Source organism: Ambystoma mexicanum, chromosome 9 (genome assembly GCF_040938575.1).
Source record: "Ambystoma mexicanum isolate Mex_15411 chromosome 9, UKY_AmexF1_1, whole genome shotgun sequence".
Taxonomy (NCBI): Eukaryota; Metazoa; Chordata; class Amphibia; order Caudata; family Ambystomatidae; genus Ambystoma; species Ambystoma mexicanum.
The window spans coordinates 542,008,705-542,035,876 of record NC_090931.1 but is presented as its reverse complement, the minus strand read 5'-3'; the positions used below and the strand labels follow the sequence as shown (position 1 = coordinate 542,035,876).

The following is a 27,172-nucleotide window of genomic DNA, read 5'->3' as shown; positions in this document are numbered from 1 at the left end:
AGCCTGAGCCCTACGAGTCCTTCAGCAACGGCGGCCCTTTTGGAGCTCTGGAGGCAGACAGGGAGCCTCCAAGGGATCCAGCTGCGGCTCTTCTACTTACCGCCAGGCGGCCCGCTCCTCGTCCCAGAAGGCCTACAGAGGCCGCGGCAAGCAAGGAGGGACTCGCCGCCGTCGGCAAGGAGGCCAAGGCGGCAAGGTCTCTTCCAAGCAGGACTGAACCGGCCGTTGCGTCAGGCCCCCACTGAAGCACCCCGGTGGGAGGCCGGCTGACAAAGTTCGTCAGCGTGTGGGAGTCCATCTCCACTGACCATTGGGTGCTGGACACCCTGGCCTGCGGACACTCGCTGGAATTTCAAAAGAAGTGTCCTCGCATTCCTCCCGTGGCCAGGAAGGAGAATCACGTCCCTCAACTGCTGTTGGAGGTAAGGGTGATGCTCAGGAAGGGGGCCATCGAGCTTGTCCCCAAGGGGCTCTGGGGCTCCGGAGTATACCCAAGATACTTCCTCCTCCGAAAGAAGACAGGGGGTTGGCCCCCATGCTGGACCTGCGTCGGTTCAACAAGTACATCAAGGCACAGAAATTCAGGATGGTCACCCTCCAGCACTTGCTGGGACAGCTGGAAGAGGGCGACTTCCTATCGTCACTGGACCTGGAGGATGCTTACTTCCACATCCCCATTCTAAAAGGTCACAGAAAGTTCCTCAGATTCGTAGTCCAGGGGCGTCACTACCAATTCAGAGCCCTGCCGTTCGGATTAAAGTCGGCACCCAGGGTGTTCACCAAGTGCCTCGCACCAGTGGCGGCGCGGCTGCGCCTGCAAGGAATCCACGTCTACCCCTACCTGGACGACTGGCTAATCCGGGCAAGGTCAAGAGAACTTGCAGTTGAACACACAGCGAGGACCGCCGCCTGCTCACGGAGCTGGGATTCACCATTAACTACCCCAAATCCCATCTGGTCCCGTCGCAGGTGGCACTGTTTCTGGGAGCGAAGCTCGATACAGTGAAGCGATTGGCATCTCCGTCGGAAGAAAGGAAGAAAGGACGAAGGCCATTTTGGGTAAGGTGCAGCGCCTGTTAGCTACAGAGGTGGCCAGAGTGAGGTCCATCAAGTCCCTCCTCGGGATGATGTCCTCGTGCATCTACCTTGTGCCCCTTTGCAGACTTTGGATGCGTCCGCTACAAGAGTTCCTCGACGCCCGCTGGATTCAAGCGGCGGGCTGTTTCGAAGGCAGGATCCCGCTCGACGAGGAGTTCCGTCGGCCGATTCTATGGTGGGGTGCCTGTGCGCACCTCTCGGCAGGCATGGACTTTCAGGCCCCAGCGTATCAAGAGATGGTAAGGACGGACGCCTCCCTGGAGGGATGGGGGGCCCACACCGGAGATCTCCACGCAAGAGGCCTCTGGCTCCCAGAGGAGAGGTCTCTTCACATCAACATCCTGGAGCTACGAGCCGTGTTCTAGGTGCTCAAATCGTTCCTTCCGTCCCTCAAGGACAAAGTGGTGAGGATCTTCACCGACAACACCACCACGATGTTCTACATCCGGAAGCAGGGAGGCACCAGATCCCCAGCCCTATTTAAGGAGGCCCAGGATCTGTGGCACTGGGCCGTCGCCCAGGGGATGTTTCTGGTTCCCTTCCACCCAGCAGGAATAAAAAACACCATTGCCAACTCACTCAGCAGGGAGCTGCGCTCGTGCCACGAGTGGGAACTACGCCAGGACCAGGTGGATCGGCTCTTTCAACGATGGGGCAAACCCCAGATCGACCTGTTCGCGACGGCGACAAACTCCAAGTGCCAGAGGTTCGCCAGCAGGTTCGCCCAGCCGAGGAGCATGGGCGATGCTTTCTCGTTCCCTTGGGACGGCCTGTTCCTGTACGCGTTCCCTCCGTTGCCGTTGCTGCTCCCTCTCATCAACCAGCTCAAGAGGTCCAGGTGCAGGATGATCCTCGTCGCACCGGCGTGGCCGAGACAGATCTGGTTCCCGGACCTTCTGGACTTGTCAGCGTCCCCAACTATCAAGCTGGCGACGGACGCGGATCTTCTCTCCAGAGAAGGAGGCGCCATTCTCCATCACGACCCGGTGTCGCTGAATTTGCAGGCTTGGCCCCTGCAGCACTAGAGTTTGGAGGATACGATATCCCGGCTGACTGCAGAGAGGTTCTTGCAAAAGCCAGGGCGTTGTCAACTCTCAAATGTTATGGACATAAATGGAAGAGGTTCTCTGTCTGGTGCCGTGCACAGAAGATTAACCCTCTGCGGATTACGGCCCCTCAAGTATTGCCGTACCTACTGTCGCTGGCCAAAGCTGGACTGGTTTACGCCTCCATTAAAATACATCTGGCTGCCATTTCCCGATACACCAGAACTACAGGACGGGCGTCCTTGTGGTCTCATCGCCTGGTGAAGGAATTTATGAAGGGACTATTCCGATCATTCCTGCCGGTGAAGGCCCCTGCCCCGGCGTGGGAGCTCAACGTGGTGCTGACCAGGCTCATGGGGGCCCCATTCGAGCCTATGCACTCGGCGCCGTTGAAGTTCCTGTCGTGGAAGACAGCATTTCTTGTGGCCATCACCTCCGCACGACGAGTGGGAGAGTTCCAGGCCCTATCTTGCAAGCCTCCATTCTTGACTTTTCACCACACGAGGGTGGTGCTGAGCACGCACCCCTCCTTTATGCCCGAGGTGCCATCGGACTTCCACCTCAACGAGCCCTTGGTGTTGCCAGTTTTCTTCCCGTCGCCTTCGTCTCTGGCCGAGAGGACTTTGCACTCGCTGGATTTGGCTAGAGCGCTGAAGTTCTACGTGGACCGCACGAAGAGTTTTCGGAAGACGTCACAGCTGTTTGTGAACTTTGGACCTGTGAATCAAGGGAAGGCTCTCTTGAAGGCTTCCATTTCCAGATGGCTCTCCGGCTGCATCATGCACTGTTACCGGTTGGCAAACCAACCGCTGCCAGGCCGTCCGAGAGCCCATTCGACCAGAGCGATCGTTGCTACCACAGCGTTCCTGTCTGGTGTGCCCCTGCTGGACATCTGCGTGGAGGTCGACGCACACCTTCACGAGATTCTACTGCGTCGATCAGGACTCCAAGGAGGAGTCCAGGGTCGGCCAAGCAGTGCTGCGCAACCTGTTCGCTTAAGATGAGCCTGGTGAGGAGGTAAGAGATGCTTAATGTTGAGTTGTTGTATTGCTTAATGTTGAGCCTGTTGCCACCTCCCGTGGTTGTGCATGTATATACTTCTATGTATTCTTATATTCATGAGCATGTGAATCCGTGCCAGACCCCATGCTGGAGAAGGAACAAGTTACTTACCTGTAACTGTTGTTCTCCAGCATGGGTCTGGCATGGATTCACATGCGAACCCTCCCTCCTTCCCCTCTGCGGCTCTTCACTTGGTCATACTGCCACTTTACGTGCTACCAAATCTGAGGATGGCTGCCAGGGGAGGGGCTTAGGTAGAGGGCAGTCATTGGCTGGGGGCAGTATGACCCAGAGATCAGTGATTGGTTACTACTAAGAAAGACAGATCAGAAACAAAACTGATACTGATTTTTTCTTTACCGAGGATTCCCGGCCTGAAGACGGGGAATATTCATGAGCATGTGAATCCATGCCAGACCCATGCTGGAGAACAACAGTTACCGGTAAGTAACTTGTTCCTTGCCCCATCTGGCCCGTCCCTCAGCCTCCTCGGCCCTCACCTCGAGAATGGCAACTTTCCTCTCGAGGTCCACAACCTTGGCCTTTAATTCAACAGTGTCTTCTGTCGTCTCCCTTATGGTTGCTTCAGAGTTTGTCACTCTTTCTGTTAAGTTCCTGGCATCTTGACGCACCAGCTGTATATCAAATCTAAATTTGTCTATCTTCGAGTCTACGAATGTGCGCAGCGATGCTATGGCTTCTAGCATTTCAGATTGACTCTCAGTGGAGTCAGCTCATTTTGTTTGTATAAGTTCGGGAGTGGAAGGGTGCGAGTTGGTTGAGTTCTTCGTCTTGGCAGTGATATAAGTTGTTAGGGAGAATTCTCTGTAAAGGCTAATTCCCCAAATCTAGTGAGTCCCCCAGCAGCTTTGCTGGATTTTTGGGGTTTATTTTTTTCTCCTGCTAATAGTGAGACTCTTTTACTCCCACTCTTAGACATGATTTGAGGTGTTCCTTTATCTTTCCATGTGTTTTATGGGCTATGGGGTCTTTTACTCCATAGGGTCTCATGTGTTTTTGATGTGGGTTACACAGCACCCTCCGTGCCGTAACCCAGGGGTGTCGTAGCGACCCCCCAACATAGACTCCATACCCTGGGACTGACTACTATCTCCCAAGGCATGTAAAGTCACCATTGGCTTTGCTAGTCCTAAATTATAAACAGAAACCAGTACAAACCATCATATTGTGGACGTACTGGCCAGGGCAATTCGATTGCCCCGGGGTCTGTTGTTCGAGGGGGAACGTCTCTGTCCCCCTGATCGAGTTTTGGCTGGTGGCAGTGGATACTACTTTTTATATTCAACCGCAAATATATCTCTATGGGATTTTCCCATTGTTCGAGGCTACCAACTTTAATTATTTAATTCCTATAGTCTCGAGCATACCGCCGGTTTATTTATTTAATATTAATTCACCGGTTGGTATTTTTTGCCAGAACTCGATTCTAAAATGGAGTTTGTGTTCTCTTCTGTGACTCCAACCCAAGTCGAGCCCTTTGTTCCACTTTTTGGTGGGCTTCTCCACATAAGCCTCCAAAAGTGGTGCCACTCGGTCTGGGTACCACAGGGGGTGTGGGAGGGGGTTTAGGCACCCTGGACTGAGTTGCCTTGGTAACTCAAGTCGCACTCTTGTGTGATTGGCCCAAGAGGTGAGCCGGCCGGCTCACCACTGAGCATGTTTGATTGACAGCTAGGCTGAATGAATGGGGGTTTGCTGCATAAAACAGGGCTTTGGGGACTGGAACTTCAGAAGTCGCCACAGGAGCTAAGAATCCGAGGAGGGAGAAGCTGAGCCGACCTGCAACGACGACACCACCGGTGGAGCCCTGCTGAACCGTCTCACCACTTTTCCCGACGACAGAGGAGATCTCCAGTCCGGAGAGTCTTCTTCCTTTGACTGGTGGGGATTAACCAGTTTTGCCTTCTTAACACCTTCCTAGAGCATCGCGTGGCCGCCTTGCCCGTGCCAACCACCCCGGCAACCAGAATACCACGGCTCACCACTACCGCGAAGAGAAGGGTAGTACCTTTTAACCGAAAGAACACCGCGGCTGCTTTCTTCCTTGGCAGTGCAACGACCTTCACCTTTCCTCCACGGCGAGACCTCCTCTTCCTCTGGATGAAACACTGGCTTGCACCCGCTGCCAGGAACAACTGCCCCCGCTGGAGCTTCCTTCACACTTAAGGTACTGTGTCCCGCCTGGCTTCCCTTGCGACAGATCGTTCGGGGTGACAGTAAAGCCTCAACTTTCTAACCTGGGCTGGCCTGGGACAACCTAGCTAACTTTTCCTGACTTTAATTTCATTCTGTTTGTGCGAACTAGCTACAAGACTCTTTGGGCATAACCCCACTGTGTGAACCTGGACCCCTTCTGCTTGTTCTCTCCAAGAGTGGGCCTTGCAATTGTCTTCCTTGCTCTCCAGTAGAACTCTGCCTATCCTGCCTTACTGGGGTTCTTTTAAAAGTACTGAAATGTGTGTGCTTCCATAACTCTGCCTTTTTCCCTCCCTTTTTAATAACTTATTAGAGTGCCATCTTATGGTAAGCGCTCACCTCTGTCTGAAAATAAGTGGTGTTTCTCACTAAGACTTGTCTAATAAGTAATTAGGGTTGTATATATATAATAGTGACTGTGTGCTGAATTTACTTTTCTCTTTATGCTAGTGTAATCTACAAGTGTGTCTTTAAATGAATAATTATATACTTTTACACCAAAGCTCTGGTCAGTGTTTGCGTGTGCTACTGTATCTCTGTACCTATTGTGTATACTCTATATACTGCCTAACTCTTCTTGAGGGAAGTCTGACTGCTCAGCCACAGCTACCAAGTGAATCTGTGTGGTACAGACTGCTACCAAGTGGGTTTACTGACAAACACCTGTAGTCTTAAATCTTTTGCAGTGGTAGCTAAGGGAACTGCACAGGTTTCTGCCTAACATAAGTGTCCATTGTAGCAGGTTTCTTTTTACTTCTGGCGGCCATGTTAAAGTCTCAATGCTGTGGCGCTCAGCTTGTCTAGGAAGGATCGTGCTTCAACTCCCACTTGTTAGTCCAGTTGGAGGGTGTTAGGGTCTGGTAAATGTATTGGGGTTAATCTGTTGCGGTTCTTTGGCGAAATGTGAGCCACATGTGACTTGCAGCACCCGCAGCACTGCAGTTTGAATATGCCAAATGGTTCAGATGTCCCTTTAGTGCCGCGGTGTGGCTCGGAGAATGCCCACGCCAGGGAGACTGGTGTTTCCCGCAACCGCGTGGCATCAATATCCTCTTTCCCCTAATGAGTTCTGGGGGGAAGCACCCATGGGCTTGTAGTTGAAGTGCTTCGATTCGCAAAACAGGGTGGTGGCTTCTGAGGGCCCTCTTTCAAATTACGCGCCCCCCAGTCCTCCTCACCCCAGGGTCGTCGTGTTTTCTCCCCCAGGGGCTCGTCGATGCAGCAGTTAATCGGGAGGCAGGGGGCCCTCGTTCTCCCGATGCAGCGTCTCTTCACGGGTTCCCGATGTCGCTCACAGATACAGGCTTTTCTTTAGTCCGATGTGCGCTCTGGCACACATCCGTCAGGCACGGGCAGCTGTAGGGGTGGTCGTGCCTGGCTTCCCCGGCTGTGCCCTTCGTTGGTGCCTGTCGGATTATGGGTGGAGCTCCCTCTTCTCACGGGGGCAGCCGCCGACAGCAGTTTGTTGAGTGGTCTAAGCTGCTGGGGTTAAGGGAGCCCAGCGGTTGTCGGTGCCACCGCAGGGGTTCCCATTCACCGCGGTCGCAGTCCCAGCCCGTCTATCCCCATGCGAACGCTGCGGTGGGGGTAGCCGGCTGCTACTTCGCGGGTTGCGGTGGCGTCATGCGATGGCCACCATCTTAGGTGCAGGCGGAGCCGGAGGGTAGGAGAGTACGGACGAGTTTACGAACTTTCCGTAACTCCGATTCTTCCACCGAATCACTGTCTCGTGCCAGCATTCGGTTCCTACGCTGTCGTGGTTGATTGCCACGTCGGAGTGTCTGCATCCAACAGAAAAGGATCAAGATGCGGCGTCTCGGCCGGAGCTCTGCGCCTCAGCCTCTATCCACCATGAGCTCCAGGCCACGCCCCCCGAAGAATCTGCCTTATATAATAGTCAAATGAAATCACATTACTTTACAGCTCTCCTGCTCCTCCTTGTCAGGAGTGAGTAGCCAGAGAAAGTCTGATAGAACTGTTGGCTCCGTCAATGTTTGTTTTTAAGAGGACTACAGTGCAAGCAACTTATCTAGTTGAAGGGGCTGGAGGCACACTGGCGTTTTTATTACACCAGTAGCAAACCATTAACTATCAATAGACCACTTAGAAATAATACTGTCAGGCTAACGTTTGATGTTACTGTTTGATAAAGAAAACCCAAAGAGATCCCAGCGGGATGCATTTTTGGGGGAGGGAGGGGTGAAGGTACTGGGTGGAAATGGCCATAGAAATTAGTATGGCCCTGGGCAGTCAATGGGCGAGTAAACAACCAAACACCTACAAGCAGTGTGTCCCTCCACACATGCCATCTCCCTCCTAGCTGTACTCCAATGCATTAGTTTCGTCTAACATTTAGCTCTGAAATGCTATTTAGGAGCAAAAACTAAAAACCAATTGCAGTCCGTATAGAACATGTTTCTGAACCCAAATGTAGCTGTTCAACCAAACCCAGTCATATGAGAACTGTTGCTATTTAATGGTACCTATCCGTCCGAGGGTCTGTAGTTGATAAATATTTTGCACCATATTTAAAATAGATACATTTTTGTTATATTACATTGTGCGTCATACAAAAATAGGAATACATCAACAATGTCCTGTTTTTATGTGCAAAAGAGCAGACAAAAAGTTGTTAAAGTGAGATGAAATCGGTGTGCTTCCTTTGTATTGCCTGGTGAAGGTTGCACATACCACTAGCACCAAGGGATTTGCATTCCCGCTTTGATTGCTGGGTCCTAGAGTGATCATCTAACTGAGCGACGCCGCGTTTTTAATTACTAACTATATTAGATTACACGAAAATGTATGTTAATTAAACATAGATGTCTGTTTGGATCATTGCATGTTCGTGTATGTTTAAACTGGGAAAAACATGAAGAAACTGCATTGGACTAATTAGCTGCGTTTGTGTTTAGGTCTCCCCGCGTTGTGCCTCCCAGTCGCAGAGGTAAGTGCCTCCTTCCATTAAAATGCTGTCAGTCTGTTGGTTAATGACCTCTGTGTGATGCACAAGAAAGCTTCTGCCATTTCACTAATTAAATAATAGATCCATCGGCCTGACGAGGTGCTCCGCCGCCATCTCAATAAGCAATAATCATTGTGACCACATTTGAAACCAGAGGACACCACAAATCGACTTTGAAAGGAAGACAACTTCGGTTCTACCAAGAATGGAACCTCTGCCATCAGGTTACACACAGATCTCGGAAGACGATGCTTACCCCACTGAGCTATCTTATAGCTTGCCATTCCTGCTCTTGTTGGTTCTTGTATAAAGCTACGGCTGGGATAGTCTCTTCAGGGAGAAATGGTGGTACATTTACGTATGCGCAATTCTGTTTGCACGTGTGCAATCACATGAGCCTCCACACAAATATAGTACTGGGGTTTTTGCACATGGGGTTAATGTGATTGTGTAAATGTACAGGTGCAAGATGTGGTTTCATGACATCTTTGTGGCTAGTTGTAATGTCTTCAGAAGTTACAGAGAAAGGCTGTGCATTGTGCCCATTGCAGTTCATGTGCCCCGCTGTCTTTGGATGCCCACAGGGAGAGCCTCTTGTAGAAAAATACACCTATGCGGTAGAACATACAAGGGGTAATTTTCCAAATTCCCAGGGGATAAACAAAGTTGCAAAAAGCAGGCATGAAGATGTTATGCCTGTCTTAACACTTTTGTTCAGGCTCCAGGGCATTTTTGTGCATTTTGTTTAGCGGTTGGCGTTGAATGGGAGTTAAGTTTCAGCCTCCCTTTTCCCCTCTGCCCCCAGAAAGCACGAGGTTTTACACCAGCGTGGCATTTTCATGGTGTTAAACCAGTGGATCATATGGATCCGGCTACTTTTTACTCCTGCAAAAAGCAGGCAGACTCTGTAGGAATCCTTTTGTAAACGCTGCCTGCCACGTGTAAATGGCAGGTGGCGTTTACTCATTTTGCACTGCAGAGTGCATGAAGGTGCTTGGCACAATTTTACACCTGCCTTTTGCACTCTGCAGTGCATATGAAGAAAGTTGCCCAAACCGGTTTGCATGTAAGTTCAAATGTAAGCGGTCCCTTCTGGGCAAATTTACACAATTTGGAAAAAGGTGCTCCACAGAGACAAACTGTGTTTTTTCGTAATGTGGGCCATTTTGGAGCAAATTACTTGCATGGAGGGGGAAGCTGAGAGGGAAATCCATGCCGTGCTTTCCCTGCTGTTTGCAGTGAATCTGCCAGCATCACATTTTTGATGCCGCAGAGGAAGGCAATGCTCCCTGTGGAGTGTGCCCAAGTAAGAAGGAATCTATATGGATCCACAGTAATGAGGGCCGCCATATTTTTACATGACATCCTTGCATGGTTATGATCCCATCGCTCTTCCCACAGGAAACGGATGTAGGCGCAGACCCCTGGGGGAGCAGAATCAACTTGATTCCCATGCCTAGATTCACTCCATATGGATAATCAGGAGAAATAGGTGGGAAGGATTCTGGCTGTGGAAGCAGATGCTGCTTGAGTCTGCTCAGCTTGATTTTCCAGTCTCCTGAAAATGAGTCCATTATTGCCGAGTAGGGGACGATGAGAAAATAAATCAGATAGATTGTGACCGTTACCTGGCTCATGAATTACATTGAATCATTAATCTTGTAGGTGTATGCCTCATTTCTCAATGTGAGGGGGTCATCTTCATTTTCAACAAGGGATTTCTATACATGCTGCTAAGCAATTGGTGATCTGCAGCAATGGTGAACGATTTCCCATAATGGATCAAGTGATGATGTTCACAGTTCCATATCATCCAGCGCTAAACTTCTTTGTATCTGCTTGAGAGCAACCTTGTTCTGTGCCATTCATGCTCCTGTTGCTGCACGAGAGGATCTTTCATGAAGGGCAAGCTCCTGCTTTTTGTTGAGCAAGAATTACACAGGATCCTACAGTGTTTGTATTCACAGCCCATTCTTGTACAATTCAGTATCAAAATAGGACATGTAATTGTAAGGAAAGCATGGTATCAACAGCAGACACAATAGATACAAGTTTCAAAAACCTTAATTTTGTATTTGATAAGGTTGGGGGAATTCCTAACTGGTCCTAACTCTAAAATGGGAGTAGTCTCGCTCATTAAACAAATAACAAACAAGTCCAAGTCGGTCTAGTCAAAATAAAAAGGCCTATACTAAAAGAAACTAACCTTGCCCTGCTTCTCTAATGACAAATGTGTAAAGGGGATATTAAAAGGAAAAACAGCGTCTCAAAAAAAATGTCAGAATGGCTTAGTTAACAACTCCCCCATGTTCAGAAGCAGAGGGTCTCGATAATTTCTTAAAAGGATTTGTGGTTGACACAATTCTATCAATCTGGCACACTTTGGCTTTCTGGTTCAATTCAACAGTTCAGGCTTGGGCTTCAAGCTTTTGACAGTTCAACAAGTTCTTTAGGCTTCATCCGCCTTGCCACAATTGCAGAGTTAAACTCTTAACTTGTACTTTACCACAATTCAACACAGGCTTCCCTCCGCCGGGTTCGAGCCTGTCTTTCTTTTCACACTTTTGTAATTTCACTTCTCACATGGGTCTCTCTCCGCCAGGCAAAAACCCTCTTTTCGAATGGATTGTGTCCTCTCACGTATTCCTCATCTTGTGATAAATCACTATCTCCAGCTACGCTGCTTCGGAAAAAAAAATTCTCGGCAGAGGGCGCTGTGCTCGAGGTCGTGGCGTTGATTGTCCCTCGACGTACTCCGTACTCTGTCGACGTCACCGATGGTATAAATAGCTCGAGCCGCGCCCATTGCTTCAGTTCCGTTTTTCTGATCGCTTCACTATCGAGAACGGCGCGCTTCTATTTTCTGTGAAGAAAATGTCATCTTCGACACCTTCGACACCCAGAACTGGGTTTAAAAAGTGTGCAGATTGTGGATCTAAGATGTCCATCACCGATCCCCACCGGATTTGTCTCTGGTGTCTCGGTTCCAGTCACCGAACCGACGACTGTGGGTCCTGCCAATCGATGACCGAAAAAGCTCTTCGTGAGAGGAGAGGTAAACTGTCGGTGGGGAGGGAGGCCTCAAAAAAGGTTTCGTCAAAAACACACAAGAAAGCGACTGATTCTAAGGAATCGGATCGCCATAGGCACTCGAAGAGATCTCGATCTAGGACTAGATCGAGACACTCTTCGCCGTCATCGAAAAAAAATGAAGAGGAGACATAGATCTCCCTCATCATCTTCTTCTTCAGAGTCGACCGAAGAAATTTGTTGTCCGACTAAATCAGATTCTCCCAGTAAGTGGGAAGAATTCCGCAGATGATGGAGGTTTTCGAGAATGCGGCCTCGACCCCCTCGAAAGACCCTCGAAAAAGCCATACCCCTAAAGTCACTCCATTGGATGACAAAGGGAAGTCCAAGGCTACCATGGCAAAGACCGGTAGCGTCGAGGAATACAAAAAACCTCAAGTCGACGTAAAACCGTCGAAGACTCTTCGAGAGTCGAGCACCTCTCCAGTGCCGTGCAAGAAACACAAGTCGTCGAAGACTTCGACAACTTCGTCGACGCCCTCGACGTCGATAATTTCGACGCCAAAGCCAAATGCGTCATCAACGCCATTATCGAAGTCATCTTCGAAAACTTCGAAGACTTCGAAAACACCCTCGAAAACTTCGAGGGATTTGCCATTTCCTTTGAAGCAGATGGAAGAGGAAGAAAGGCGATTCACTCCTTTGCCCTGGTCAGACTTTTTCAAATCTATGTCAGCAATCTATGAAGAATCTGCTTCAGAAGAAGATGAGGTTACTCCTTTGGGAGTTACTTATGGTACAAGACAAGTTCCTGAGGAATTTATTGACCAGGAATCTAGAATGAGAGACCTGAGTGATACTCTACATTCTGCCAGTGGAATTGACACATCCCCAGAATTAGAGTTCACCAAACCTGATCCTGCAGAGCATGCAGATGCTGGGTACAGGGGTCTTATGACCAGGGTAGTTGAATATATGGGTTGTGGTAATACTTCACCCATTTTTGAACAAGATGACATGACGGATATAATCGTCAAGGGACCTCAGAAAGATCCCGCTCTCCCTTTTCACAGGGCCCTTCAAAGGACTGTGGAGAAAAACTGGGAGAAACCAGAAACTATTGCTGCTGCAGATAGCACTTTTCCAAGAAAATATAGACCAGCTGGAACGGATCCTGAATATTTGAATAAACATCCAACTCCAGAGAGTTTAGTCATTCAGGCAGCCTCTACTTCAAAACAAACTGCTTATCCTTCTATCCCCCTAGATAGAGAGGATAAAAAAATTGCTGCCTGGGCACGTAAAGTTTTCATGTCAGGCAGTATGGCACTTAAGTCGGCAAATGTCACCTGTACCCTAGCCAGGTTTATCCATACCCTGTGGGACTGTATTTCGCCGGCGGCTGAGCATATTCCGGAAGGCGAGGAAAGGGAAGGCTTCCTGAATATAGTCAAAGACGGGAAGGAGGCAATGGGGGAATGCCTCCAGTCTGGACTGGATACTGCTGATAGTATCAGCAGATCCATGGCTGCAAGTGTTGTGCTATGCAGATTTGCGTGGTTGAGGAAGTCGGGATTTGCACCAGACATGCAAGCTAGACTCCTCAACATGCCCTTTGATGGCTCGAGGCTCTTTGGCAGAAAGGCTGATGAAAGCCTAGAAAAACTTCAGACCTCGAAAGCGGCAGCTAAATCACTTAGCGCCTCTTTGCGCCAGCCTCTAAAACCCTATTCCGGCTCATCTTCCTGGAGGGGTCGTTCTTTTCGATACTACTCCTCTTTTGGTAGAGGAAGAGGACAGGCTTCTGAAAGGGGCAAAAGAAACTTCCCTCGTGGAGCATGAGGAAGAGGTGCAAAATCAGCCTCAGGAGCGGCATCTGTACCCTCAGCCACTCCTTTAGCCGCCTCCAAATCCCTCTGAGACCTTGTTACACAAAACACCAGTGGGAGGCAGGATCTCTCAACATCTGAAGGAATGGCGGGGCATTACCTCAGATGCTTGGGCACTGGAAACAGTAGCCCAAGGTTACTGTCTCCCCTTTCTAAAAAGACCTCAGAATCATCCACCGGGAGCCAACTCCGCCAAAATTCCGGATCCGCTCCTGTTGCAGGAAATTTTAACCCTGCTAGAGAAAGGTGCCATAGAACTGGTACCTGTAGCGGAGAGGAACAGGGGTTGGTACTCCCCATATTTTCTCATCCCAAAAAAGGACAGAGGACTGAGACCCATCTTGGACTTGAGAAACTTGAACAAGTTCCTCAGGAAGGACAAGTTCAAGATGGTGACTCTTTCTCAGATCCTTCAGGCTCTCCAACTCCAAGATTGGTTGGTATCATTGGACCTTCAGGATGCTTACTTTCATGTGCCAATCCATCCAAAGCACAGAAAGTACCTGAGGTTCGCGATTGGCAATTCTCATTATCAGTTTCGAGTTCTGCCATTCGGGTTGACCTCCGCCCCAAGAGTTTTCACCAAACTGTTGGCGGTTGTGGCAGCAAGTCTCAGGAGAGGAGGTATTCACATATATCCCTACCTGGACGACTGGTTGATCAGAGCAAGTTCTCCAGAACAAGCTCAGGAACATCTTTCGATCACCTGCCACTTCCTCCACAAACTGGGCTTCTCCCTCAATTTCAAGAAGTCCCACATGATACCATCCCAGAAACTCCAGTTTATCGGAGCAGTCTTGGACACTTCATCGGGAAAAGCCTCGCCTCCCGAAGTGAGAGCTCTCCACATCCAGCAGATGGTAACGAAGTTTCAGAATGCCCAACATCTACCGGCCTTCGATTTTCTCAGGTTGCTCGGCCTCATGGCATCCTGCATTTTCCTAGTACCAGAGGCCAGGTTGAGAATGAGATCCCTTCAATGGGCACTCAGAACTCAGTGGTCCCAGTTCTCAGGGAATATGTCAGATCTTCTGCAAGTCCTGAGCGCAGTTGCTCAGGATCTTCTGTGGTGGGCTTGCAACGACAACATTCTCAAGGGAGAGTCTTTTTGGCAACCGTGGCCGGAGATAACGGTAGTGACGGACGCCTCACTCACGGGGTGGGGAGCACACACCAACGATCTGACAATCAGTGGTCGTTGGTCTCCATCGGAGTCCAAACTACACATCAACCTATTGGAGCTGAGGGCAATCAGACTAGCTCTGAAGGCCTTTCTGCCCTCTGTACAGGGAAAGAATGTCCTGATAATGACGGGCGATACAGTGGCCATGTACTATCTCCACAAGAGAGGAGGTGTAGGGTCACTGCCACTGTGCAGAGAAGCAATGCAGCTCTGGTTCTGGGCAATACAAGAAGGAATCTCTCTATCGGCAATTCACCTAGCCGGAGAGAAGAACACGGCGGCAGACGCTCTGAGCAGGCAGAGCACAGTCTCTCACGAGTGGGAGCTGGCTCAGGAAGTCCTTCTGGAGATCTTCCCCCTTTGGGGAACCCCTCAAGTGGATCTATTTGCCACCGCGATCAACCGGAAGTGCGATCAGTACTGCTCAAGGGAATTTCCTCAAAGAGGAGCTCTGGGAGACGCATTCGTAGTGGAGTGGAAGTTTCCACTGCTGTGCACGTTTCCCCCAGTCTCCTTGATTCTTCAAGTAATCAGGAGGTTGAGAAAGTTCAGGAAAACCATGATCCTAATTGCCCCGGGTTGGGCCAGGAGAACGTGGTACCCAGACCTTCTAGACATGTCCATCTGCCCTCCAATACGTCTTCCGCAAAGAGAGGATCTTCTCTCACAAGAGGAAGGTCGGGTTCTCCATCCAGAGGTCAAGACACACAACCTTCACGCATGGTTTCTGAGAGGTTGAGATACAAGGATTGGGATCTTCCGGAGGACGTAATGGAAATCTTGCTTTCGGCCAGAAGACCAGCAACAAAGTCTTTGTACCGATGTCGCTGGAACAAGTTTAGTAACTGGTGCAAAGACAAGGATGTGGACCCTTTTCAGTGTGGCACCCCAATGGTACTCTCTTTTCTACTACATCTAGCTAATCTGGGGCTCCAGATAGGAATAATCAAAGGATACCTTGCTGCGCTGTCCATTTTCAAGCGCTCATCGGAAGAGGTTTCATATTTCAAAATACCGTTGATAATTCAATTCTTAAAGGGGCTTACTAATGTATACCCTCCAGTACCTTTTCATGTACCAACTTGGGACTTAAATTTAGTGTTAAAATTCTTGACTTGCATACCTTTTGAGCCTCTGCACTCATGTCCATTGTGTCCTCCTTGTGGCCCTATCATCAGCCCGCAGGGTTAGCGAACTTCAGGCTCTCTCATGCAAACCACCATATACTATTTTTTATAAAGATAAGGTAGTCCTTAATGTTAAACCTTAGTTCTTGCCAAAAGTAGTCTCGGACTTCCATTTGTCACAAAAAATAGTACTACCAACTTTTTATCCTCCTCCTCATCTGGGCAAAGAAGAGGAGAGATTACACAGATTAGATCCCAAGAGGGCTCTTAGTTTTTACATCTCTAGGATGGCTAAATTGAGACAAGATGACCAACTGTTTGTGGGTTATACTGGTCAAAAATTAGGCTTATCTGTAACAAAACAGACCATTTCCCGCTGGATCATATTAGCCATAGTTGAATGCTACAGATTAGCGGGAAAAGAACCACCAGATGGGCTTCGTGCCCATTCTACAAGGGGAATGGCTACTTCTGCGGCTCTAAAGAGGGGAGTACCGGCAGCAGATATTTGTGCAGCTGCAACCTGGAAAACAATGCATACTTTTGTTAAACATTATTGTTTGGACACTGCCTCCTCTAGCGAGGGTTTATTTGCGAAGGCAGTTCTGCATTCTGTCCACGAAAACTGAAATTAGTACTCCCACCTCCAAAAAATTGATACTGATATGGGAGCCTATCACAAGATGAGGAATACGTGGGAGGACACAATCCATTCGAAGAACAAGTTACTTACCAACTAACGTTCTTTTGACTGGATGTTCCTCCCACGTATTCCTCATCGACCCTCCCATCCTACCATACAGTACAGTTTACGTTTTCTTACACTTTCCTCTCACAAAGAATGTATCGGTCATGGGACACGCCTGGGTGTTCCTCCTATATACATATATATATATATATTTCATTGAAAAAACAGAACTGAAGCAACGGGCGCGGCTCAAGCTATTTATACCATCGGTGATGTCGACGGAGTACGTCGAGGGACAATCGACACCCCGACCTCGAGCACAGCACCCGCTGCCGAGAATTTTTTTCCGAAGCAGCGAAGCTGGAGATAAAGATTTATCACAAGATGAGGAATACGTGGGAGGAACATCCAGTCCAAAGAACGTTACAGTTGGTAAGTAACTTGTTCTTCTCTTTGTGGGGGGTTCCCTTCCCCAAGTTTAGTTTCATTCAACTTTTATCTTACTTTACTTTTACTGTCGAATACTTTCAAAACTGAAAGGATTTTACGTAGACCTCTGCATGACCACTTCAACCTCTTCTTCAACTCAACACCAATGCTTCTTGGTACTTGTAGTTCCTTGGAATGATCATTTCTTTACTTTGCCCTCTTGGAGTATATAAAATTCAAACACTTGGGTTTTCCACTCAATCAACTTTCAATCAAGATCGCAGTTACTGTCTCGCCTTAGTTTCCCTCTTTATTACAACTTCAAACATTTTACAGACTTTCAAATGTGCGATTCTGCCTCGCAGGACCACTCTGTTACTTTGTATACTCTCATCACAGTTCAGCAATTGTCTTTCCATTACACGTTTATCGGCACACGTGCAACCATCAACTCTTGTTACAGTTTCATTTGCCTTTAACACAAACCGGGCCTTTGTTGCCTTCGATAACTCACTGGTCGTGTTAATTGTTTCTTTCTTCAACACCTTTCATGTAGCAGTCAAGGCCATTACCAATACCTCTTCTGCTCCTTCCCGACTTCCTCGTTCATTCAGGAGAGGAGCAGGCCGCCTTGAAGCACTTTGAAGATATATCCTTTCTTCTCAATCGGTTTCAGTCTGTCTTGGAACACCTATGGATTTCCGAAAGTATGGAATTCTCGACTGGCTCTCTCTCGTTCTCCGCAAGGGCCTATCAGCCCGTTGGCCTTCCAACTTCGATAGCCTAGTTCGCATCAGCCCCAGAAGAGCTGCTCCTTCTCATACCCAGCCCTGCGCAGTGTGTGCCTGTGCGCACCACCTTTTATCCTGACAGGGAGTGTTAACAAGTGGCAGGTGTGTGTGTGTGTAGTTAGAAGTACGTGCCTGACTCTGCCTGGTCTCATTCAAGTGACAGAGCCATTCAAAGTCATTAGAGGTAATCCTCCTGCCTCATTCCTCATCTTCCTCGGCTCAGTAGTTTTGTCAATGTGAAGAGTGGAGGAATTATGGGAGCTGGAGTTGCCAATAAAATAGGTAGGGACACGGGTTAGATGGGCTGTGGAAAAAGGGGGATACCATGTCTCACCATCATGTGCTTCTCCCCTCTCCCCAAGGACCCCTTACCCAGGTGATCCTCCCTTGCCTGTCCACCCCCAGGGTTGGGATCCAAAAGCGATGGCCATTCCCTGGCCACCTGAGTACGAGTTCTTCCGGGGACTAGGTTGTGAAACACTCTATGGTTTTTCACATCACCCTTAACACTCTGCTTTATCTAATAGGCATGATATGGGCTACTGAATATCCAAAACGATCCTCTCTCAGGGCCTTGTCACACACAAAAAGAAAAAAGTCTTTGAAATTCCAACGTCCAAATAAACAAAAAACCCCAAATAATATGGGTAATGTTCCAGATGAAGGTGAACACTGTGGTAGTTGCGCTCCAATCATAGAGGAGCAGAAGAATTGATGGCATGCTGGAAAAGATGGATTAGGGCAAAGGTGGCTGAGCGCTGAGGTGAAAGCACTGTGTCTTGAGCAGAAACGCATTCTGCTTCGTGGAAAGAGTGGATTGTGGGAGTGATGAATTCTGAGGGATTGGGGCTCATGTGTGTGAAGGAGAAAGGACCTGGTCGTTCAAATTTGACACTCATGCAGTATCATTCAACAAACCTGACATTGAGCCAATTTTCCCATATTGGCGGCCAAGCTTACTTTATAGTTGCCGCTAAAAACTATGGAAGATGAAGTGCCACCTATCTTTTAGGTGGTCTCTGAAGACATATTTGTTTTAACTTGGTGAGTTCCTTGGGTAGGGTTCTTTCTGATTCCTCTTAGCACCAAGGTGCCTCTGGGCAAACATTGCGCTTTGCAAGTTTTTTATAACATAACACTAAAGAAACGCCCTACAGCATCCTCCATTCACTATGTAAAATTCATTCATGAAGGCAATGGCCTGCTTGCTTACTTGCTTACTCCAAGTAATCTCTTCCTTGTAACAGTCCTTACTTTATGAGGTATGCCACACTCCAACACAAACGTTTTAGTTCTGCCTCCCTCCCAATTTAGCATCCTTAAAGATGGACACCACATCAGACAATCCTGTGGCCTACCAAGCCAGAGATGAGTGCATCAAAAAGACACCACGAGGTACTGGCAAAAGGGTGGGACTGTTATCAGGAAGAGATGATCCAGAGTAATGAAGATTACCCATAAATGATTGGGCTGTTGCCTTCCTTATCCCTTCTACCTCGTCACATTCTTACTGTATGGGGCCGTACAAAGCAGTCTGTATTTTTGATGCATGCTGCAGTTTCCCACAGAAACACAGAGATGTTGTATTTGCAAACCAACATTCCATGTATTTTTCTTTTTCCAGTGCTGTGTATGAGAAATATTTTCATTTAAATAGTCAATTTGTTTTTATGGTAAAAGACCACACTTGCAAAACCTTCAACCACAGTGCCAGGCTTGGCTTCGGGGTGGCTGCTTCACCAATATGGTAATATCCGATGGAGTTTGAAGGCTGTGCCCATATTGCTGCCTGGGAGATGTCTCCACTGAAGGTCCCAATCAGTTGTGCCTGGGAAGCAGATGCACTTATTGTGGTTCTTTCATTTGGGGAAAGCGAAGTTGCAAACTTGAGCTATTTTGACGTCACAGATTTGGTTACTTTATTGCATGGAACAGAGGTGACAAAAAGGCATGTTGTCCTCCTGAAACAGTGTGTTCGGTTGAGATAGATGGTTAATGCTCTAGAAACTTTCATAGTGTGGAGGCGAACCTCTGACTCATCAGTGAGAGATGGAACAAAAACTAGGAAGGATGACTTCTTGAGACCTGTCAAAAGGAGGATATTTATTTTTGGTAAAGAAAAGGAGAATCAAGACTAATTAGAATTCCCCTCCCTTCCCTGTAAGTGTGGAGGGAGGGGAGAAATGTCCCCAATTCACCCAAACCCATTGAAATACAGTTGCCACTAGGAACAAACGCTTCAGTGACAATCTTGAGAGGAACTATGTTTCGGAGTTCAAAGAGGGTTTCTTGCACGAACCTTAATATCTAAAGAAGATCCTAGGGAGGAAACAGCTTTTGGGGGTCTGGTCCAGAGATTGCAAAGCTTTGGAGAGGTGTGGTGGTCAACTGATAGAAGCCCTGTAATCAGTTCCAGGGATGGTGAAAAGTCCTCATCACTTGCCACTGTGCCAAAAAGGGTAGATGGGGAAAGAACCAACAAGAACACATCCTGAAGGAAGAAGATGTGTTGGGCTGCTGGAGTGAATATAGCGTCTAGATGGCTGCTGAAGCACCACTTGACGAGCGTAATCCAGTGTCTAGTATGAACTCCCAGGTGACTCTTCTCCTGTATTCTGTACTTCACATGCCACCGAAAGCCCCCATGTAACCTCTGCCTCTGAGGTAGGTGTAATCTGCACAATCCCTCCCAAGAAAGGTTCCTTGTATTGATTGTGGAAGTATGAAGGGGAGATGGAATGGCCAGTGTAAAAGGGGAAACTACCTTCTCCTGGCCAATAACGGATGACTAGGAGTATCTACTATCAAACTTATTTCACCATCTACCAAACCTGAGGGTCATGGGTATGGGGTTAAGGCCATGTGGACCCTCGATGCTTAGGGTATCCCACCTCTATGCCTCTGGATCTCTGTTTATTGTACAGAAGTGACTCAAGTTCCTATTGACTGGAATTCAATTGAGAAATAACCACAGGATACCCTGAACAGTCCACAACATCTGGAAAGCCTCCTCTGCGAGGGACAGTGCTAGAGAATCGAGACAAACCATGCTTAGGATATCTGCCTTCCTGTTCTGGGTGCCTGAAGCTGTGAGGCTGAGAGAGAGGCCAAGTGAGTTGGCGTCAATGAGCAGATCCCGGTTGCCAAGATCGCCAAGTGATTGAATTTGGAGATTTAATTAATACTTGTCAATCAATGGTTTTATTGATTGTAAGAAAGCAGTAGAGAAATTGTGTAACTCATCCGTTATGTGCCTTTGCTGCCATGTTGCCTGTTCTCATGAACGTTTGGGAGTGATGCATGTGTGGTGAGAATTCCGAAAGAGCCAAGAAGATTGCTCTCATTTGCCTCTAGTTGGAGGAACAGGACAATTGCTTCACTCCCTGTTTCCTCTGTGAGAAACCTGAAGGTGGCTCCCTAGCTAGTCCCCAGGGATCTGTCATCCAGGTGGACAGGACACGGCCATCGCTATTGGATCCAGTTCCTGGCGGTGGACCAATGAGGGAGGATCACCTGAATGGGACGTCCTCGGCGAGTGGGACACCGACGGTGAGACGCAGTATCCCCCTTCCTTTTACACCTTTTCTCCAATCTCTCATAGAGGACATTCCAAACCACTTCCCACCCGTTCTAACTTAACACTTTCGCACAACACAAAGGACAGCGGACTAACACCCGAGCCGTTTAGCTGACATGTCCCAATAAAAGTGTCAGGCAATTGATCAGAATCACACACACATGATAGCCCTTTCTCTTCCCCACAGGGAAAAAAGGTGGAGCCAGAGAGCACAGGACGAGCAAGGCGAGCACAGCAGACAGCTACCATCCAGCAGTTCAAAAGAAGAAGGGTGGCAGGAATCGAGAAGGTGGCGAGGAGAGAAGTGACCTTGCCTTTTTCGTCCCAGGCCCACAGAACCTTTGTGGAAGAGAGCCTTAGACCGCAAACAATAGCACAAGTGTCCTGCAGCAGATGTCAACGGTGCACGAGGCAAGCCTATGGCGATTATTAGGAGCGAGGGAAGCACCCCCGGTACCAGCCCTGACTCCAGAGAAGCCAAAAGCCAAGCGGTTCATCACAGCCATTGCGTCGGAACCAGGCTATGTTGAGTGAAAATCGCAAAGTGACACGTTTTGAAGCAAAGCTGATGAACTTCGAATGAAATGTAAAGAGTGTGAAGGCCAGCTACAGAGGGAAACCAGCACCACGTGGGTGCTAACTCAAGAGACTCTGGTCAAACCCCATATGAGAGAAACTACAAATACCAGAAGGCAGTATGAAGGCCAGCGAAATAGATCAAGGTGGTCATACAGAGGGCCAAGCAAAATCCCTGTACAATCGAAAGACTTTGATCTACAAGCACTGTGAAAGAAAGGGAAGTTTGTTTGTTTGTTTTATTTATTTGTATGGTGCACCTAATCCAGAGGTATCTGGGCGCCTTTAACAGAAGAGGTTACAAGTATACTTTCAGCTTAGTTACAGTAGATATAAAAATACAATGGGTACAGTGAATTATACAAAAAGGGTGAGGAAATATATACAAAAGTACCGGTACAGAAAATAATAAATTGGTAGTCAGAGGAAGTTGCTTGGCGAGGTCAGAGAAGTCAGTTATTCTCGTATGTACATGACTAGAGCTAACCGTTAGTGTCATTCATAACAAGCCACTTCATGGGATTACGCCTGAACATGGAAAAAGGGTGGTTGCATCTCAGTGAAGGAGGTAAGGTGTTCCATGCTTTCGCTGCCATAACAGGGAAGCTACTTCCCCCTGATTATTTTTAGCTTAAATCTAGGCACGACCAGACATGCTGAGTTGACTGTTCTTGTAGGACGTGTAGTAGAATTTTTAGTGATTCTCTCAAAGAGGTAGATGGGGATGCTTGATTAAGGCATTTATGCGTACGTGATAATGTTTTTAGCTTAATTTTATCCTTAGTAGAGAGCCATTTCCTCTGTCTCCGAGATGTGCGAGATGTGTTCTCTCCTTTGTTTGTCATGAGCTGCTCTAAGAGCATTGTATTGCAAGATTTTGATTTTATTAATGATGTATTTGCTTGCCCCCAAGTACAGAGCATTGCAGTAATCCAACTTGGAGAGGATAAGTGCTCTAGCTAGGATTGTACAACTTTCTTTGGACAGAAATGGTTTGCAGGCCATAATCAGCTTACAGGTGTAAACTGTAGAGGATGCCATGGTGTTCATTCGAGCTCAATTTGTTGAAGTTGGTTGTGGTGCCAAGTATTAGGAGCTCAGTCTTATTCAAGCATAGGCCGTCCGGGCCTGGATGGTATATTCTATTCACCAAAGCCACGTTCTTGTCATCCTATCCTGAGAGAGGTATGAGGATCTGGGTGTCATCTGCATAGTTAGTGTAGGTGACCACCAGATGGTCTAAGTCATCGAACAATGTCTTTGTGAATATATTATACATTGTGCGAGAGACACAAGAACCTTGTGGCACACCACAGGTTATTGGGATCGGGTCGCAGCTGCTACTGGAGAGAAGACTCTGATAGTCCTGTTGTTCAAAAAGGATTTAATCCAAGTGATGGCGTCTTGTGAGAAGTGCGCCGCCGAGGCCAGGCGTTTACAAAGCACTTGCTGGTCCACCAGATCAAAGGCGGCCGAAAGATCAAGAAGTAACAGCAAGGCTATTTTTCCTTTATCCTTCAGTTCATCTATCTGTGTTTTTAAATCTATAAGAGCTGTCTCGGTACCGTGACGTGGTGTAAAGCCGGATTGGCGGGCTCCAAGGAGGTGGTTAGACTCTAGATACTCCTGTTTTTGGAGGTAGGCCACTTTGTCAAGGATCCTAAGCAAAAATGGTTCAGTGATTTACCTGTAGTTGGTCGGAATTGAGGGGTTCAGTGACTGTTTTTTCAAGAGGGGTAAGACCCAGGACTCCTTTAAGTTACTTGAGAAAGTGCCAGAAGAGAATGAGGAGTTCATTAGGTTGGTTATAAATGGCTCCAGGTCTCTAGCGCCGTCTTTAATTATCTATGCCGGGCAAATGTCTCCTTGACACCTAGAAGGGTTGAGGGAGGAGATGATTTCATGGGTAGAGACTTGAGAGAAGCTGAACTGATGTGCTTACCTAAGATCGTAAGATCAGCTTTTTTATTAGCAATCTTACTTTGGAGGATGGACATTTTATTCTGTAAGGCGTTCTGGATACTCGTGCACCAGAGTTTGTCCTTGAGACACTCGTCTGTCTGAGGAATGGCTGCGGTAAACCATTCCTTGGTGCTTGAGCTAGCTTTATTAATCCTCTCATTATAGGATTCTTGTTTGGTACGTATTGTTTCCTTTTTGTAAAAGGCAGCTAGGTTGATCAAGTTGGTTTTGTTTTCCTCAGTAGGAAGAAGTTTCCACATGGATTCAAGCTTTCTTTTTTCCATTCTCAAGGTTTTTAAGTGGGGGGTGAACCCTGAATTCAGATGCGCTTTAGGTTTGCTTTCTGCATCTTAAGTGGAGCAATAGCATCTAGAGCGTTGGTCATGGTGACGTTATAGGCATCTACTAGGTTATCTGGACTAGTTGAGTTTGGCAGTAAATAGAGAGTGGACATGATAAGTGGAATAAGCTTATCTGCGGTAATGTTCCCTTTATTCCTCATAGGGAGGGGTGGTGCAATTGGATTGACCTTGGAATTAGAGGTATTAGCTGACAGGGTAAATAAGAGCAAGAAGTGATCTGTCCAGGTTTGAGGTGTGATCTATGTGATAGATGTTGCGCAATTGAGGTCTGCTACCCAGTCAAGGATGTTCCTTTGTCGTGGGTGGGCTGGGTCACTCTTTGGGTGAACAACAGTTCTGTTAGTCTATTGGAGATAATTAGAGCGTGATGGTGGTTATGATCATTAAAACCTAAGCTGAAATTACCTAGCAGGAGAATTTGAGAAGTCAATTTAGTGTTCTCAGAAAGAATTACAGAGGGGCCTTCTTCGAATGCCCCAATCGGTCCTGATGGTCTGTATATCAAGTATATTGCTAAGGTGCCAGAATTAGAGATTGGTAATTGAACTGTGAGTAGTTCACAAGAGCTAACAGCAGGAGAAAGGGCTATTCTCATAGCTAGGTCAGATTTGGCAATGAGAGCAATGCCTCCGCCACTAGAATCCGCTCTGTCTGCTCTTAGGATTTCAAAGTTATCGGATATTGCTAGAAGGAGGGCAGGGCCTGCAGCAGCGTGAATCTATGACTCCGTTATAGCAAGGAAGTCGAGGTTATCAACTGTGATCAGATCCGCTATTTCGGTCGGGTGTGCCACTAAGGATGTAGCATTGATTAAGGAGCCCTTGATGTGCGGGAGGTCAATGTCATTAGTCGCAGCCTGCAGTTTATCCTGGAATTTTTTGCTATGAGGGTGGTTAGTGTCATTGGTCGCCACAGGCGATTTATCCTGGCATGTTTTGAGGCGTGAGCCTGGAGAGGAGGGTAAGTCAAGTTTTTTTATTTCTGTCATGAGTTTTGGTTTTGATGTTGTTACCCCTAAAAGTGGGGTTTGTTTTAATGAGGTAATTGGTCGGTAGTTCATGGAGTTTAGTTAGTCTAGCCCAGAGTCTGGAATTTCTGGCTATGGGCGGGCTTGGTAAATTAGTTTTACTAATACGGTAGTGAATCTTTTGGCTGGTAGGTGGCACGTGATTAAAACCCCTGCTGTTGGCTTGTTCTGGCTGGGTAGTGTGGTTCAAAGATGGTAAGGAGCTAGGACATCGGATGGTTAAAGGGAGATGGTCACCTTTAAATTGAAGTCCAAGTGTGGGAAGCTTAGTTACTGTAGTGGATTTTATGTCTTTGCTAGTCAAAGCAGTCATGTGGTAGGCGCAGTCGTTTAGGGCTGGTACAATCACTTGTGAGCTTGCAGCCAATGGGGCATACAGTAATTTTAATTACAGAAAATTGAGAGTGCACATGATGCTAGTAGTGGGCAGTGGTGTTGTAATCACAGTACAGTAGGGCATGATAGGTAAGAGAAATGGCAGATGGTAACAAAATCACTTCAGATATAGAGGGGTTCGCATCTTGCAATTAATAGAAAACAGCCGGTATTCATAGTGTCAATGGAACAAATCAGTATCACCGTAGACTAAATGTAGCATCACATAACACATTAAAACGCAGAGGAGGCTAGCTTGACTGAGAGTACCATACGAGGCAATAGCCAGTTATCGAGAGATGAGCACAATAGGCTAGGTTACCAGCTGTACATGAAACATCATGACATACACTACATTTCAAACAAATTTGAGCTGACGAATATCGCACTGTTGTGGTAAGAAAGGAAAACAATGCATTCCAAATTAAGTGGTGTACATGTAAAGCTCAAATATCAGTACAGTAATTTCCGCGTGGTCATATATATATGACATTAAACCAACGAGTGAGACAGCAGCAGTACATGCATACAATGCAGTGAATATAGTACCTTATATGTCAGATTCGTGTCAGGCTCATGTGTTAGGAGTCTCCAACCTGTATGAGAGGTTTGGTAGCCGACAAGCAAAAGGCCAGGGATTAGGAGTTCGTATAGGGAAGGCCAGCTTGCGTGGTTGAGAAGGCACCAAGCAAGGTTGCGACTGTTTAGGAAGTCCTTGAAGAACTGGCGTAAGAGTAATGGGCGAGGCAGAGTCGTACAGAGGCGCTTGACCACAAATGTATGAGGGCAGGGAGGATAACCTCTTACCTGGGCTGGTTCTGGCTCCCTGTGGCGAACAGGGACAAACGGGGCCTTTTCTGGCTTTCTTCGCTGGCCGGCGCTTCTGCCTGCTGGCGGATCTTACTGGTTAATGTAAGGCCTAGTTGCTTGCTAGGCAATGAGGCATAAACGGCCTCGCTTTGGCGCCGCTTCGTGCCCAATATTTTAAAATCAAGCAACAAAGGAAAAATGGATCGGGTGACTGTAGCAAATCATGAAAAGCAGTGTATGCGTGTTGGAAGCTAACTGGCTTCAGTGGATAGTAGAATAGGGCATATTAGAACAGCTTAGCCTCACCATTCAATCGGCACGAAAAAGTCAGCGTAGATGCATGGAAGACTGCAAGTTTCAGCGGTTCTGCGGCGTGTGACAAAGGTGGCGCTCCTGGTGGCTCCTGAAGGGTGGGGGGCTACTGCCCTCTCCACCTCGCGTTGAAGGTGTTACTGTAGGTCCCAGGGGCAAAGAGGGCCTTTTCTGGCCTCCTTCACTGGCCGTCGCTTCCGCCTGCAGGTGGATCCTAAAGGTTAATGTAAGGCCTAGTTGCTAGGCAACGAGGCATAAACAGCCTCACTTTGGCACTGCGTTGCGCCCAACATTTTAAAATCAGGCAACAAAGGAAAAATGGATCAGGTGAACGTAGGAAATGCAGTGCATGCATGTTGGAAGCTAACTGGCTTCAGTGGATAGTAGAATAGGGCATATTAGAAAAGCTTTGCCTCACCATTCAATTGGCACGAAAAAGTCAGTGTAGATGCATGGAAGACAACAGGTTTCAGCGGTTCCGCAGCTTGTGACAAAGGTGGCGCTCCTGGAGGGTGGGGGAGTGAATCCTGCATTGAGAGTAAACATTGAGAAACCAAGGGAAGTGAATCCCGCATTGAGCGTAAACATTGAGAAACCGAGGGAACTAAATTCTGTTAGCGAGAAGAGGTGTCCGAGTCCGACCAAG

General features: G+C 47.7%; 1 protein-coding gene across 1 annotated transcript in view; it reads left to right on the top strand.

Annotated features, from left to right (window-relative positions):
• Positions 1-27,172, top strand: part of LOC138488252 (uncharacterized) — a 2,582,589-nt gene that overhangs the window by 1,017,630 nt on the left and 1,537,787 nt on the right. The window contains exon 14 of the mRNA XM_069615092.1: positions 8,339-8,370. Within this exon, the coding sequence (XP_069471193.1) occupies positions 8,339-8,370 (32 nt within the window). The remainder of the gene's footprint in view (positions 1-8,338; positions 8,371-27,172) is intronic.